The 18,592-nt window shown below is 43.7% G+C and overlaps 1 protein-coding gene across 2 annotated transcripts in view; it reads left to right on the plus strand.

Moving 5' to 3' along the window:
• Nucleotides 1-18,592, plus strand: part of ift81 (intraflagellar transport 81 homolog) — a 69,012-nt gene that overhangs the window by 49,058 nt on the left and 1,362 nt on the right. For both annotated transcript variants that reach the window (XM_060932335.1, XM_060932336.1), the window contains exons 12-17: nt 6,208-6,336; nt 7,212-7,301; nt 12,527-12,613; nt 12,725-12,796; nt 12,880-12,965; nt 18,529-18,574. In XM_060932335.1, coding sequence (XP_060788318.1) covers nt 6,208-6,336; nt 7,212-7,301; nt 12,527-12,613; nt 12,725-12,796; nt 12,880-12,965; nt 18,529-18,574 — 510 coding nt within the window. The remainder of the gene's footprint in view (nt 1-6,207; nt 6,337-7,211; nt 7,302-12,526; nt 12,614-12,724; nt 12,797-12,879; nt 12,966-18,528; nt 18,575-18,592) is intronic.

Here is an 18,592-nt window from a genome sequence, read left to right on the forward strand (position 1 = left end):
TCAGAATCAGAATTCTGATGACCAGCTCATCTAAGGTGTCATTGAGGCATCATGTTGGTGTGGGTCACTGGAGGCTGGGTGTGAACGGCGAGTCATTAGGGTGATCAAAGGATCGTTCGTTAGGGTGATCAATGGCAATCTGACCCTCTCTGTCCTCTCTGTCCTCTGTCTCCTCTGTCCTCTCTGGCCAAGTTTACATTAGACCGTATCTGTCTCGTTTTCTTTGCGGATGCACTGTCCGTTTACATTAAACCGCCTGGAAACGCCTGGGAACGGGAATCCGCCAGCGTCCACGTATTCAATCCAGATCGTGTCTGATCCAGTGCTGTGTAAACATTGAGAATACGCGGATCAGGGCGTAGTGATTTGGAGCGCAGGATGCCTGCGGAGCCAAGCGTATCCGTGTATTGGTGTTGCTGTGTGCACGCGAATCGTGTATTGGTGTTGCTGTGTGCACACTAATCGTTTTAAAAACGTTAATCTGATGATCCGCTGATACGGTCTAATGTAAACCCCACCTCTGTCCTCTTGCCATTGATCACCCTAACGGACAATCCTTTGATCACCCTAATGACTCGCCGTTCACACCCAGCCTCCAGTGACCCACACCAACATGATGCCTCAATGACACCTTAGATGAGCTGGTCATCAGAATTCTGATTCTGATCCAGGAGAGGATAAATACCTGATACTCCCTATTAGTCAGACAGAACTGAGGAAGCCTTTTGGACGAGAGGTGAAACGTTTTCAAGAATCTTCAAGCAAGTCCAGTTGCCCATTTCTACCACCCACAGTTTACTATGACCTGGATGATTGAGAATCTTCACAGACATGTCTATAGTCCTTGGGAGAAGACGAATGAGGGACTTTGGGAAGGGGAGCCACATATGATTTTTTCCAGACCCGAGGTACCACCTGTGTATCCAGTGAGCGTTGGAAAAGGGAGCAGAAAATCCCACTCAATTGGGCTGAGCAATATCTCAGCACTTTGCCTCCTATGTTATCGGGCCCTGGACTCTTTCGAGTGTTAATTGTCCCAAACACCCGCCTCACCGTGTCCTCCCTAATAGTGAATAATCCCACTGTCCCAACGTCCTCCAGCTCGCCCTGTTGCCACGTAAAATGTCTGTCGCTGGCCATGTGCTCATATCGGGTGAAAAATTCATTTAAGTCATTTGCCAACAGATGGCTTGCTCTATCATCTGCTTGTTGTTCTGTGTTTTTACTTGATTTATAAGGGCCATTTGCCATCAGCTTTATTCCAGTCCAAGCGGCCCTAGAATCTCCTGTCATTAAGGTCTTCTGTACCTTGTCTCTATACTGGCATTTAGCTTTATAGATCTCCTTATTGACTTTTCTCTGTACTTCCTTTATGTCCTGTTGGCTCCCCAAAGCAAAAATCCTTTTTTTCTCATTTAAAACTCCCTTCAACTCTTTGGTTACCCACGGTTTATTGTTTGGGTACACCCTACTAGTCTTTTTAGGAATCACTGTCTCCACACAAAAGTCTGTGTACCCTGAGATGACCTCTGTCAGCTCATGCAGGTCAGCTGCAGAGTCTTCAAAGGTGCTCCATGATGTAGACTCAAAGCACCCTTTCAGAGTCTCCACACTGTTCTCATCCCACACCTGAATCTGCTTTTCAATAGGTTTAACACGTTTTAGAACCTGCCTATATCTGGGTCTAAGCAAAATACAGTTATGGTCTGAGCTACCCAACGGGGCTCTGACACTAGATGAATATGCTTTGGGAATAGATCCGTAGCATAAATCTATCATTTTACTGTTCCTTGTTGGGCATGTAACATACTGGGAGTAATTAGGCAGTGTACGTTTAAGGGTACAGTTATTGAAATCCCCCATTACAAACTTCGGTGCATCCGGGGAAATTTCGTCAAACTCCTGAGTGATGTTAAAAATAATGTCAGCTGCCTTATCTATATTTGCTCTTGGATGTATATACACAATAGTCAAAAATATTTGTGGGAATTCTCAGGGTAAATATGACGGTCGGAGGGACAGCGACAGAAGTTCAATATCGGGGGTGCATAATTTTTTTCTCACCACCGTTGTTCTACATCATCGATCGTTTATCATAAGGCACACTCCTCCTCCTTGCTCCTTGCCGGTGGTCTCACTGCAGCGGTCCATTCTTATGATTGAAAAACCCTCGGGGCAAACGTCCGAATCCGTCACTGTGTGGTTCAGCCATGTTTCCGTAAAAGCGAGTACACAGGCCTCCCTGTATTCGTACAAGTAACGAGTGTTCACTCGCAACTGGTCCACTTTTCTTTTAAGCGAACGGACATTTGACAGGATGATGGTAGGAAGTGGAACTTTTGTTTTCCTCCCTCTAAGCCTCTGTCGCACTCCTCATGTATGATGTATGATGTGTGTAGATGTCGGATCCACATCTACACACATGCTATCTTGTTCTGATTCTGTAGAACCTGCTGAATCTGCTTGGCTTAAATGTTCTTTCACTCTCTGTGAACATTTAGAACACAATTTTTGTCCAGGTTTAACATTTTTATTTATCAGTTTTGAAAGTGAATCTGCTGTTTCAGGAAGAATTGAACGTAATTCTGTTTTAACTTTTTTTCTTGTGCCTTTCATATGGATCACAACAACTTTTCTGTAGCTCTTCATATTTCATCAGAAACAGTTTCTCATGATGCAGACATACTGTGTCTGTGCTTGAAATGTTCTCAAGTTCAGTTCTCTGTTTAATTAATGAAATTTGCTCCAAACTATACTGAGAGAGTGTATTTAACTTACAATTTCTGTTGTATGTTAGTTTATGGCAGTCAGAATCTTTCTTTAGTCCAATTCCTATAGAACAGGGAGGAAGTTCAGCCATTTCTAGATGTCTAAGAACAAACTCATTTATACTGATCTCAAATTGAAAGCAACTACAATTAAATTCCCTAGTCAACTATTCAAAATATCCAATCCTTGCAAAGATACACATTCAGTTAATAACATTGGTAAATTTTCTCAGTGCTCTGTATTACAATGTATTTAATATAATCCAAGCAATATAATATCTGAACAAGTATGCAGTTTACAGACTCTAAAACTATAAGATATGAGCCACCTGTTCTGGTATCAAAGGTCACCTATTGTGCTGTGTTGATATTGATAAGGCTGGCTGTTGACTGGTACACAATAGCTGGTCATTGATTGCTAATGTTACACAGTCTTAGATTAAAATCAATTTACAAATAATTAATACTGAGCATTAATTGAAATTTTATTTAAAATTGAGGAAGAAACATGTCTCCTAACCTACTTGAGCCTTATTGAAGCATTTATTAACCCTCAAATATCAGTTATATGAAAATATATCAAAAATTCGAATTTGGTGAAAATGGATTTTTTAAACCCCTGTAATTTAAAAATACTTGAGAGACACAGAACAAAAATTTGTAAATATAAAATATGGGTCTTGGGGATTACTGAAAAAAATTTACAAGTTCCTAACTGCTATCCCACATTGGATTTCTTGCTACTGAAAATGGCATGTTTTAGAAATCGGCAAATTTCAAAACCCTATTACAGACAAACTAGGAATATTGGAAACTTGGTAAAACTGAAATTGGTAGATATTTCTGTGTAGATTTGAATAACATTCTTAGTTTAAGCATTACTGCCACAGGCAAGCTTCCAGAATGAGTTAAAAATGCAAAAAATGCAAATTTGTCTTTTTAATTTCCTTGTTAAAATCACCATCTAATACACAATGACCATTGAAATTCTAAGTTGAAGCTTGTAGTACGACATTGAGTCTCTCTGTGCAAAATTTTAGGTTTCTATCTTGCATAATAAAGATTATATTGCACTTTGAAATATGTATGTTTTGAGCAAAAAACAAAAAAATCGAAAATTTCAAATGCCTCTATCTCTGAAACTATTGGTGATAGGAAGCTCAAGTTTTGGGGATTAACTTCTTTTAATAGTATCTCTGAGCCCTCCAAATTTCATTGAAATCTGAGATGGTCGAGCATAACCTCTTGTTGATTTGGCATGGAATGACCCAGAAGCATGGCAGGCGAGAGTTGATATTTACACAAAACACTATATTGAACTTCAGCTTGCTTTTCAGCTTTCTTTCACTCACTCACTCACTCACTCACTCACTCACTCACTCACTCACTCACTCACTCACTCACTCACTCACACATGCATTGTGGTTGGGGAGAGAGCTCCTTTTCTCTGCTCTCTCTCTCTCTCCTTTTATGCTCCATCCCTGTAACACACACACACACGCACCCCCACACTCACACTGACAGCAGGTGGAATGACTTAGCCACTTACCTTCCCCGACCCCGCCCTCCATTCACAGACTGCTGCTTGGCCACGCCCCCGCTGCCACACTGGCCAATTGCATCTTTTGATGGATAAATAAATGACATTTTTATTGCGAGATTACACTTGATATCCTATAGATAATATACACATGGCTCTCAGGGGAAAGCCATGGCCTAATGGTTAGAGAAACAGCTTTGTGACCCAGAGGTTGCTGGTTCAATTCCCTGGACCAGCAGGGACTGGCTTAAGTGCCCTTGAGCAAGGCACCTAACCCCCAACTTGTACCTTGTGTCAGATTAGCCACTGAAAAACTGATGATGCAGTTATTAGTTTGGACATTGAACCTGAACAACAGTTAACAAAATAAATGACAAGAGGAAGAAAAATGTTGTAAAATTGAAAAAAAATTATTTACATTGATGCATAGTTTTCACAGAGAAACAGTCCTGATGGCACTTATGAATGCCACAAGAGATTTGCATTGTTTTACTTCCAGAGGAAGTGAGTTCCGTAGTTTTGTAGCACTGAACGCAAACATTTGATCACTGAAAGAGCGATAATAACGCTGCAGGATAACGTTCGTGTTCGCATGTCGAGTGTTCCTTCCATGGACCTCCGTGAAGTTGACGAACCTTTTCCTGAGGTATTCCAGAGCAAGACCATTGAGAGCCATGAACACTAAGGTGCATTTCTTACATTTTTCTCAAGTATGGAATGACACGATCTCAAGTTCCTTAAAAAGGCTTTCGGATGGATGATCCCATGCCATGTCCATGATGATTCTCGCAGCATGCTTTTGGAGTATAAGCATAGCATCCACATGCTTCTTGAAGGTTTCTCCCCAGACGGTTGCACCATAGTACATGATGGGCTGGATTAGGGTGTCAAAAAAGGTTTTCCTGGCTCTTAATGAAATAAATTTCTTGGAATGCTTCAAAAGATCTAGCCTTTTTGTGATTTTCTTAGTCACATATTCCATATGATTGTCCCATGATAACGTATTGTCAAAATACAAGCCAAGGAGTTTAGATGAGGAAACAGTTCTACACATGCTGCATCACAGAGCAGTGTAACACACTTGTAGGAAAATTACTATCTGCCCTCTTTCGCATACATGAGATCGCAGATGCCCACTTTTGGGTAGTGTCACTGTGATTGACAGGAAAGAAAGAATATGCCATCTCTTCCACCTGGAAAGCATGGCCAATTTTGCTCTCTTGGCTCCATGTCTGTCCTGCGATGACCTGGCGACTTGTCCAGGGTGTACCCCGCCTCTCGTCCATAGTCAGCTGGGATAGGCTCCAGTTTGCCTGCAACCCTGTAGAACAGGATAAGCAGCTACAGATGATGGATGGATGGGCGGGCTCCATGTCTGTGGCATCATCGGGATTCAAACTCATGACCTGCAGCATTAAATGTAACTATAAATGGATAAAATATATGATGTTCTCTTTAATAAGTAAATATTTGTTAGCATTGGCAACTTACTGTGGTACAAGAGGACTAAAACACTTGGAGATGTGCTATTACTGGATAATAATCAACATTGGGGTGGTAACAACGCGCGCACACACACACACTAGTGTTTTCTTCCTACCATCGAACATACCCAAGTAAGCATCAATATAATCCAGCCTCTTTGGCTCATTATAAACATTATCTGTCAGTGTAGTGTGTGAAGGCCCTGTCTGAAGAGGTGAGCACTGACTGTGTAGACATGACTCTTCATAGAGTGCTTAACACACTCAGAGGCCTATTGTGTTTCTAGACTTTCAGTGGCATCATACCTTTTCTGCTTAGTGCATAGGCGCTGATTATACCTGCAAATGAGACTCAAATGACTCCTCTCAGGGGACAGAGGACCTAGAATCTAATGCAACCATAATTTTTTTTCAGCAATCTCTGGAGGCTCAGAGAGGGATCTCAGGCTTCAGTGAGACCCAGGAGGAGTTGGAGAGAGTCTCCGCCATCAAAAGTGAATTGGACGAACTAAAGGGACGCAGGTTGGACAACATGTCCGAGATGGTGAGCAGATAATAAAAAAGGCACATCTGAGATGTTTATGTTGTTCTTGTATTTTCTTTCTCCTTGTACTCCATCAAATTTTTTTTTTGACATTGTCATATATGCTGTTTATTGCATCACTTTGTGTGGCGTTCCCTGTTTTTGCTCATTAATGAGCGCTCTGAGCTTATGGGAAAATGCTGCTCCCCTGATGAGATCTGTAACTTCCCTGGCACTCGGCTTGCTTTGGGTTGCTACAGAAACTAGAAGAAAAGAACAGCTGTAAAGCAATATTGGGACTTCAGGTTGCACAAAGTCTCCAAGTTGCACATGAGAACACAGCGCTGCTTAAAATGGCACATTAATACCACATTTTGGGCATTTTTGAACATTTGGGTGGGTTTTTATTTATATATATATATATATATATATATATATATATATATATATATATATATATATATATATATGTGTGTGTGTGTGCGCAAGTCGTGTGCAAACAAACATTTTATGAGCATTCCAGAATCCTGTCCCTATCAACAATTGTATATTTTTCTTTATTAAATAACAATATGATTAATTATTCAGTTTATTATTAGACTTTGGTCATCTGGAGCACTATCAATACAGGTCCCTGCAACTGACTTGCTATAAAATGTATAAGAAACGTATTAGAACAAGAGCATTAATATAAAACTATTGTTAGAATTACAATTAACTATTGTCACTGTCAGAGAAAATGAATCATCACCTTCAGATTTGTGAACTCGGCAGCACTGTAGTATAATGAAGTGGGCCAGATGAGGAGTGAAAAATTCAAACTATCCAGGACAGAGGGGTGTCCAAAAGTAGAATGAAGATCTGGCAAGTAATTGTGGTCATTTGTGTTGTTTCAGGTGAAGAAGATCAATTCAGCAATAGCAGAGAAGAAGTCAGCTCTGTCTCCATTAATAAAGGAGTTGAGGCCCCTTCGCCAGGAGTGCCAGGTGGGGGTCTAGAACAAAACTACAGGAAACTGTATAACACACAGTGTAAAATTAAATAGTTAAGTAGGTACATAATTAAATAAAATTTAATAGATATAATATGCAATTACATTAAATATCCATCAAAGTTTAAATGAAACCAAGACTAGGCAAGTGTAGTTTAGTTAGAGCACAGTCTGCTGTCCAGGCATTTGAAAAATCAGTCACATCACCATAGCAACCACAGTAAAGCAGTGGAACTTGAGAGAGATCAATGATGCATTGCTTTTTTTGCCCCGTACTATTGTTTATCTGGCAGATGCTTTTATATAAAATGACTTACAGCTGAAAAGCTTGATTAAGGGTCTAACAGTGGGTCATTGGCCCAAGGTTTGAACTCACCTGATCATGTTTGATTACCTTCTGAGCCTTTAACATCTGAGCCACCACTGCCCTATCATTAATAGTACCGTGACTGATGAAACATCATTAAAATCTATCTCATCTCATTATCTCTAGCCGCTTTATCCTGTTCTACAGGGTCGCAGGCAAGCTGGAGCCTATCCCAGCTGACTACGGGCGAAAGGCGGGGTACACCCTGGACAAGTCGCCAGGTCATCACAGGGCTGACACATAGACAACCATTCACACTCACATTCACACCTACGGTCAATTTAGAGTTACCAGTTAACCTAACCTGCATGTCTTTGGACTGTGGGGGAAACCGGAGCACCCGGAGGAAACCCACACGGACACGGGGAGAACATGCAAACTCCACACAGAAAGGCCCTCGCCGGCCGCGGGGCTCGAACCCGGACCTTCTTGCTGTGAGGCGACAGCGCTAACCACTACACCACCGTGCTGCCCCCATTAACGGTCCAGGAAGAACGAGATATACACTAGAAATGTGTTCAAGGAACACAAGGCACCGTAGGCGGTCATGCAGCCGTCATGAATGGTCAGTTACCTAGATTTTTCTGTGATTTTTTTTTTTTTTCTTTTCTGGAAGCTTAATCACATTTTCTGTCAAAAAGCTTATTATGGCATTCAAAGAAAAAAAAAAGCAGATCAGTCTGCTGACCTGTCATAGTTCTTTGTCATTTTCATCGTAGAAAGCATGGAAGCAACAGAGGAGACCAAAGACAGGAGGCCAATCTTTATTGTCGATCTATTGGACAACATATGCCATTAGCCTTATAATTACACATCGTGTCAATGAGATCCAGAGCATTGCATTACGATGCACAGCATGCACAATGTAAGAGGAATATCAAGTGTTCCATATTTTTTAAGGCATTTTTGGCATTTCAGCAGAAATAATCCCCAACATGTTAAAGGAGAACACAAATGGAATGCATTCTCAGAGAAATTCAGCCACTGCCATGGCAGCTGGGTAGATGCCTGGTTCATTAAATAAAAGTCACTTTTCTCATATGAAATGTTGACAGATTGTATCCAAACTGTAGCCAGGTGGAGAAAAGGGCATCCCCAATATATTTCCACCCATTAATGCTCATCCCACGCCTTAGTATTTCCTGGAGTTTGGTGACAAGAATGGTCACGAATCCGTGCAAGTGAATCTCTGTGTAAATGTGTGGTGACGAAGACTGGTTGACAGAATAAAAGTCAGTTTTCTGATATGAAATGTTGACAGTTTGTCACCAAACTGTTGCCAGGTCGAGAAAAGGGCATTCTGAATATATCTGCACCCATTAGTGTGCGTCCCACGCCTTAGTATTTCCTGGAGTTTGGTGACAAGCATTTTTGAAAGTGGAAAAAATATATATATATACTGTGTGTGTGTGTATATATATATATATATATATATATATATATATATATATATATATATATATATATAGAGAGAGAGAGAGAGAGAGAGAGAGAGAGCCCCCATGGAGGCCTCTAAATAAGGTTGTTGTTTAACCCTTGTGTGGTGTTCTTATTTTTGTTACTCAGCCAGTGTTCGTGGGTCTGGTGGACCCGCTGCATTCTGGTGTTTTAAATTCAATACAATCAAACAACTTTACTTAACAGATGTTTACTTCACCCCAATTACAAGCAATATAAATGGCATATATGGTTAATATTTGCCCTTTACCTTTGTTAGATTACATTTATTTTTAAAAAAAAGTGCTACTCGTTTTTTGTTTGTTTTTTAATACACTGTTTTTTGTACAGTGTCTGGTCATCGAAAATGTTTTCTGATATATGTTCTTCACAGAAAATGAGCCAAGGCCAATGAGTCTGAGTTTGAAAAAATAATGAATCGTATCATTGTTCCTGGTGGCACGGTGGTATAGTGGTTAGCGCTGTCGCCTCACAAACAAGAAGGTCCGGGTTTGAGCCCCGTGGCCAACGAGGGCCTTTCTGTGCGGAGTTTGCATGTTCTCCCCGTGTCTGCGTGGGTTTCCTCCGGGTGCTTCGGTTTCCCCCACAGTCCAAAGACATGCAGGTTGGGTTAACTGGTGACTCTAAATTGACCATAGGTGTGAATGGTTGTCTGTGTCTATGTGTCAGCCCTGTGATGACCTGGCGACTTGTCCAGGGTGTACCCCGCCTTTTGCCCATAGTCAGCTGGGATAGGCTCCAGCTTGTCTGCAACCCTGTAGAACAGGATAAAGCGGCTACAGATAATGATATGAGATGAGATCATTGTTCCTTCGATAAAAATGAAAACGGCTCCCACAGACCCGAACACCATACAAGGGTTAAAATCCAGGTGGATTTGCTGATCAGCCCAATCTGAGAACTACCCAGTATTACCCTTTGCTGCTTGGTGCAGCAGGAACCATCTGCAGCTCAACACCTCGAAGACCAAGGAGCTGGTCATTGACTTTGGGAGGTCCAGAACAAGGTCACGACCAGTTCTGATCGAGGGAGTCGAGGTAGAGGCTGTGGATTCCTACAAGTACCTCGGGGTGTGGCTGGACAGCAAGCTGGACTGGACTTACAACACCAACCACCTGTACAGGAAGGGACAGAGCAAGCTGTACTTCCTGAGGAGGCTGCGGTCCTTTAACATCTGCAAGAAACTCCTGTGGATGTTCTATCAATCCGTGGTCGCCAGTGTCCTGTTTTACACCATGGTGTGCTGGGGGGGCAGCACATCCAAGTAGGACACATCCAGGCTGGACAAACTGATCAGGCGGGCCGGCTCTGTGGTCGGCATGAAGCTGGACTCTCTGGTGACGGTGGCAGAGAAGAAGACTATGGACAAAATACTGAACATCATGGATGATGCCAGTCACCCTCTGCACACCGTCATCAGCAACCAGAAGAGGTTGTTCAGTGACGGAATGCTCCTTCCCAAGTGCAGGACTAACAGACTTAAAAACTCCTTTGTCCCTCATGCCATCAGACTGTACAACTTCTCTCTGGGGGGGAGGAGGGGTAACAGGAGGACGGAGGACGGGAAGGAGCAGTAGCCTAGCCTGACAATAAACAATACTGGACAATGTGCAATATAATGTGCAATACCTCTTCCGTTGGCCCTTCCCCCCCCTTCCCCGTATCTTATTCTTATTCTTTTTTATATTTGTACATGCAAATACCTCATCTCTCATCTCATTATCTGTAGCCGCTTTATCCTGCTCCACAGGGTCGCAGGCAAGCTGGAGCCTATCCCAGCTGACTACGGGCGAAAGGCGGGGTACACCCTGGACAAGTCGCCAGGTCATCACAGGGCTGACACATAGGCCAAGTTTACATTAGACCGTATCTGTCTCGTTTTCTTCGCGGATGCACTGTCCGTTTACATTAAACCGCCTGGAAACGCCGGGAAACGGGAATCCGCCAGCGTCCACGTATTCAATCCAGATCGTGTCAGCTCCGGTGCTGTGTAAACATTGCGGATACGCGGATACGCTGTGCTGAGCTCTAGCTGGCGTCGTCATTGGACAACGTCACTGTGACATCCACCTTCCTGATTCGCTGGCGTTGGTCATGTGACGCGACTGCTGAAAAACGGCGCGGACTTCCGCCTTGTATCACCTTTCATTAAAGAGTATAAAAGTATGAAAATACTGATGCAAATACTGCCCATTGTGTAGTTATGATTGTCTTTAGGCTTGCCATCCTTCCACTTGCAAGTGGTAAGTGATATGCGCTGGGATCACACACACAGCGGCTCAGTCCTGAATCACTGCTTGTGCACTTCACTCGCGCGCTCTGTGAGCTGCGCAAGGCCAGAGTGCGCACCCTCCAGAGGGCACTCGCTGTTCAGGGCGGAGTGATTTGGAGCGCAGGATGCCTGCGGAGCCGAGCGTATCCGTGTATTGGTGTTGCTGTGTGCACGCAAATCGTGTATTGGTGTTGCTGTGTGCACGCTAATCGTTTTAAAAATGTTAATCTGATGATCCGCTGATACAGTCTAATGTAAACATGGGCATAGACAACCATTCACACTCACATTCACACCTACGGTCAATTTAGAGTCACCAGTTAACCTAACCTGCATATCTTTGGACTGTGGGGGGAAACCGGAGCACCCGGAGGAAACCCATGCGGACACGGGGAGAACATGCAAACTCCACACAGAAAGGCCCTCGCCGGCCACGGGGCTCGAACCCAGACCTTCTTGCTGTGAGGCGACAGCGCTAACCACTACACCACCGTGCCGCCCATGCAAATACCTAATTTAATTTAATTTATCTAGAAGTTTTTTCCTCTATTTCTATTCTCTGTTTATCCTGTAATGATGCTACTGGAATTTTAATTTCCCTGAGGGAACCCGCCCAAAGGGATCAATAAAGTTCTATCTAATCTAATCTAATCTAATCTGTTATAACAGTATTATAATGAGTACACTTTATTGATAGCCTTCTGTCTCGTACTATTGGTCTGCGATGCCACTCAAGCACTAAAAGCATTATGATACAAGCCAGATTGTTTGACCATATATGACCAAGTGTGCCAAATTATAGAATACAGTAGACAGATGTTTGCTAGGTTTGCTTTCACTTGCTAGTTGTGAATTTCCCCTATGGGGGATCAATAAAGTATCTTATCTAGTTCACTTTAGCTCACTAGGTTGTTCAAACACTACCAATTTACATTCAACACAAAGAAACTAATGTGAAGTGCATGTAGACATAAGTTACTGAGCTCACTAATTATTCATGGTTTGTTTATGCATATTGAGTTTCCACAAGACTAACATTAACCCAGATGGAACACTGTAACAGTACTATAGTACTAACTGTGTAAACTTGTGTAAACATTTTTTTTCTGTTTGTCTAAACCAGGAGCTTTCCCAGGAGTATGAAGAGAAAAAAGCTCTGTATAACACTTGCGCTGCTGGTCTGGAAAGCAACAGATCGAAACTGGAGCAGGTAAAGTGGCCGATTGTAATCTCACACACAGCCTTTGTTCATGCAGTAGAAGAGAGTCTTGCATAAATAGGACTTGTTAGTAAAATCTTTAAATGTACTGATCTGATCTAGGAGGTCAGGACCCTGAGAGAGGAGACATCACAGGGGGAAAACCGCTGTCACCAAATCAACTGCATGAAAGATGTAAGATCCACCCTTCTAAGTAAAAACTAGCTCTGTCCCTGAAATCCTACTGTTCTCTTACTTCACTGCCCCTCTCCTTACAGATTACTGAGATTCAAATGCAGCGGGCAGCAGACGAGATGAAGATGTATGTGTCCTCTGACCCACAGACACGTAAAAAGTCCATCAGGTATCCAGATGCTTCACTGTTCACACCTGCTCATTCATATGTAAATCCTCTGAACGTGGACACGAACAAAGCAACTCTGAGCTTATTTTAGGCGTTATGTTCCCCATATGCCCTCATATTTCTTAACATGGAAATGTGGGACAGTTTTCTGTGTCTCTCATTTTAGCGGTGCTTAGAGGTGCTCCACTACTGTGTCCTATTCTTGGTTTCTTCATTACTTTCAGTCAGGCAGTCATTAGAGGACAATAGAGGTCTTTTCATATAGAAGTGTATTTTCTTTGAAGAAATCATTAACCCCTAAGGTATGAGTCTGGCACCAAAAGAATGACCTAGAATCAGATTTTATGGCAGACTCAGAAGTTATGGCATATCTCACATATTATTATTATTATTATTATTATTATTATTATTATTATTATTATTATTAAAGACCTAGATAAACAAAGGCTGGACTTCTGCATTTTTAAACCTAAAATTAATATTGGTTGCAAACAATGAACATTATTGCAGTAAAAAAAATGTCTCAGCTTGGCCTTTTTGTTATATCCAAGTTTTAGGGACCATTTCATTCAAAGCCAAATATTTTACCGCATGGAAAGAGAACCAGTGTTGCTTTGCATTGCTCTGTATAAAATACTTCATTAGTTATTTAGTTTTCTAATATGTATATTAATTGCCAGTAACTTATTGGGCTTACAATAATACAATCAACCATCCATTCCACAACTCTAATACAGCATTTCACCCAATCCACAAGTGTAATAAAACACATCACCCAATCCACAACTCGATTACAGCACATCACCCAATCCACAACTCGATTACAGCACATCACCCAATTCACAACTCGATTACAGCACGTCACCCAATCCACAACTCGAATACAGCACGTCACCCAATCCACAACTCGAATACAGCACGTCACCCAATCCACAACTCGAATACAGCACGTCACCCAATCCACAACTCGAATACAGCACGTCACCCAATCCACAACTCGAATACAGCACGTCACCCAATCCACAACTCGAATACAGCACGTCACCCAATCCACAACTCGAATACAGCACGTCACCCAATCCACAACTCGAATACAGCACGTCACCCAATCCACAACTCGAACACAGCACGTCACCCAATCCACAATTCGAATACAGCACGTCACCCAATCCACAACTCGAATACAGCACGTCACCCAATCCACAACTCGAATACAGCACGTCACCCAATCCACAACTCGAATACAGCACGTCACCCAATCCACAACTCGAATACAGCACGTCACCCAATCCACAACTCGAATACAGCACGTCACCCAATCCACAACTCGAATACAGCACGTCACCCAATCCACAACTCGAATACAGCACGTCACCCAATCCACAACTCGAATACAGCTCGTCACCCAATCCACAACTCGATTACAGCACGTCACCCAATTCACAACTCGATTACAGCACGTCACCCAATCCACAACTCGAATACAGCACGTCACCCAATCCACAACTCGAATACAGCACGTCACCCAATCCACAACTCGAATACAGCACGTCACCCAATCCACAACTCGAATACAGCACGTCACCCAATCCACAACTCGAATACAGCACGTCACCCAATCCACAACTCGAATACAGCACGTCACCCAATCCACAACTCGAATACAGCACGTCACCCAATCCACAACTCGAATACAGCACGTCACCCAATCCACAACTCGAACACAGCACGTCACCCAATCCACAATTCGAATACAGCACGTCACCCAATCCACAACTCGAATACAGCACGTCACCCAATCCACAACTCGAATACAGCACGTCACCCAATCCACAACTCGAATACAGCACGTCACCCAATCCACAACTCGAATACAGCACGTCACCCAATCCACAACTCGAATACAGCACGTCACCCAATCCACAACTCGAATACAGCACGTCACCCAATCCACAACTCGAATACAGCACGTCACCCAATCCACAACTCGAATACAGCTCGTCACCCAATCCACAACTCGAATACAGCACGTCACCCAATCCACAACTCGAATACAGCACGTCACCCAATCCACAACTCGAATACAGCACGTCACCCAATCCACAACTCGAATACAGCACGTCACCCAATCCACAACTCGAATACAGCACGTCACCCAATCCACAACTCGAATACAGCACGTCACCCAATCCACAACTCGAATACAGCACGTCACCCAGTCCTTAACTCGAATACAGCACGTCACCCAATCCACAACTCGATTGCAGCACGTCACCCAATCCACAACTCGATTGCAGCACGTCACCCAATCCACAACTCGAATACAACACGTCACCCAATCCACAACTCGATTACAGCACGTCACCCAATCCACAAGTGTAAGAAAACATTTCACTGAATCCATAAGTGTGAGAAAACACATCACCCAATCCACAACTCGAATACAGCACGTCACCCAATCCACAACTCGATTACAGCACGTCACCCAATCCACAACTCGATTACAGCACGTCACCCAATCCACAACTCGATTACAGCACGTCACCCAATCCACAACTCGATTACAGCACGTCACCCAATCCACAACTCGATTACAGCACGTCACCCAATCCACAACTCGATTACAGCACGTCACCCAATCCACAACTCGATTACAGCACGTCACCCAATCCACAACTCGAATACAGCACGTCACCCAATCCACAACTCGAATACAGCACGTCACCCAATCCACAACTCGATTACAGCACGTCACCCAATCCACAAGTGTAAGAAAACATTTCACCGAATCCATAAGTGTGAGAAAACACATCACCCAATCCACAACTCGAATACAGCACGTCACCCAATCCACAACTTGAATACAGCACATCACCCAATCCACAACTCGATTACAGCACGTCACCCAATCCACAAGTGTAAGAAAACATTTCACCGAATCCATAAGTGTGAGAAAACACATCACCCAATCCACAACTCGAATACAGCACGTCACCCAATCCACAACTCGATTACAGCACGTCACCCAATCCACAACTCGATTACAGCACGTCACCCAATCCACAACTCGATTACAGCACGTCACCCAATCCACAACTCGATTACAGCACGTCACCCAATCCACAACTCGATTACAGCACGTCACCCAATCCACAACTCGATTACAGCACGTCACCCAATCCACAACTCGATTACAGCACGTCACCCAATCCACAACTCGATTACAGCACGTCACCCAATCCACAACTCGAATACAGCACGTCACCCAATCCACAACTCGAATACAGCACGTCACCCAATCCACAACTCGATTACAGCACGTCACCCAATCCACAACTCGAATACAGCACGTCACCCAATCCACAACTCGAATACAGCACGTCACCCAATCCACAACTCGATTACAGCACGTCACCCAATCCACAACTCGATTACAGCACGTCACCCAATCCACAACTCGATTACAGCACGTCACCCAATCCACAACTCGAATACAGCACGTCACCCAATCCACAACTCGAATACAGCACGTCACCCAATCCACCACTCGAATACAGCACGTCACCCAATCCACCACTCGAATACAGCACGTCACCCAATCCACCACTCGAATACAGCACGTCACCCAATCCTCAACTCGAATACAGCACGTCACCCAATCCTCAACTCGAATACAGCACGTCACCCAATCCACCACTCGATTACAGCACGTCACCCAATCCACAACTCGATTACAGCACGTCACCCAATCCACAACTCGATTACAGCACGTCACCCAATCCACAACTCGATTACAGCACGTCACCCAATCCACAACTCGAATACAGCACGTCACCCAATCCACAACTCGAATACAGCACGTCACCCAATCCACAACTCGATTACAGCACGTCACCCAATCCACAAGTGTAAGAAAACATTTCACCGAATCCATAAGTGTGAGAAAACACATCACCCAATCCACAACTCGAATACAGCACGTCACCCAATCCACAACTTGAATACAGCACATCACCCAATCCACAACTCGATTACAGCACGTCACCCAATCCACAAGTGTAAGAAAACATTTCACCGAATCCATAAGTGTGAGAAAACACATCACCCAATCCACAACTCGAATACAGCACGTCACCCAATCCACAACTCGATTACAGCACGTCACCCAATCCACAACTCGATTACAGCACGTCACCCAATCCACAACTCGATTACAGCACGTCACCCAATCCACAACTCGATTACAGCACGTCACCCAATCCACAACTCGATTACAGCACGTCACCCAATCCACAACTCGATTACAGCACGTCACCCAATCCACAACTCGATTACAGCACGTCACCCAATCCACAACTCGATTACAGCACGTCACCCAATCCACAACTCGAATACAGCACGTCACCCAATCCACAACTCGATTACAGCACGTCACCCAATCCACAACTCGAATACAGCACGTCACCCAATCCACAACTCGAATACAGCACGTCACCCAATCCACAACTCGATTACAGCACGTCACCCAATCCACAACTCGATTACAGCACGTCACCCAATCCACAACTCGAATACAGCACGTCACCCAATCCACAACTCGAATACAGCACGTCACCCAATCCACCACTCGAATACAGCACGTCACCCAATCCACCACTCGAATACAGCACGTCACCCAATCCACCACTCGAATACAGCACGTCACCCAATCCTCAACTCGAATACAGCACGTCACCCAATCCTCAACTCGAATACAGCACGTCACCCAATCCACAACTCGAATACAGCACGTCACCCAATCCACAACTCGAATACAGCACGTCACCCAGTCCTCAACTCGAATACAGCACGTCACCCAATCCACAACTCGAATACAGCACATCACCCAATCCACAACTCGATTGCAGCGCGTCACCCAATCCACAACTCGATTGCAGCACGTCACCCAATCCACCACTCGAATACAGCACGTCACCCAATCCACCACTCGAATACAGCACGTCACCCAATCCTCAACTCGAATACAGCACGTCACCCAATCCTCAACTCGAATACAGCACGTCACCCAATCCACAACTCGAATACAGCACGTCACCCAATCCACAACTCGAATACAGCACGTCACCCAGTCCTCAACTCGAATACAGCACGTCACCCAATCCACAACTCGAATACAGCACATCACCCAATCCACAACTCGATTGCAGTGCGTCACCCAATCCACAACTCGATTGCAGCACGTCACCCAATCCACAACTCAAATACAGTACGTCACCCAATCCACAACTCAAATACAGTACGTCACCCAATCCACAACTCGAATACAGCACGTCACCCAATCCACAAGTAAAACACCTTTTTCCTCAATTGACATCTCAAATATTTCACTCACTGGTTCATACCTCAGTCCTTTTTTCCCTACACCATAATAACTAAACAATAATATTTTAGAAAGAGTGCATTAATATAAACCTGTGGGATGCCTTGCAGCTAAAACTATAGAAAATTAATCAACATGGATAAAAATGGAGAATAAACATGTTTTAATTTCTCTTCTTTTCAGGGAGCAGTACATGAAGAACATTGCAGAGCAGGAATCTTTGGGCAAGGTGAATCTCTTGGCTTCT

Source organism: Neoarius graeffei, chromosome 10, assembly GCF_027579695.1.
Source record: "Neoarius graeffei isolate fNeoGra1 chromosome 10, fNeoGra1.pri, whole genome shotgun sequence".
Classification (NCBI taxonomy): domain Eukaryota; kingdom Metazoa; phylum Chordata; class Actinopteri; order Siluriformes; family Ariidae; genus Neoarius; species Neoarius graeffei.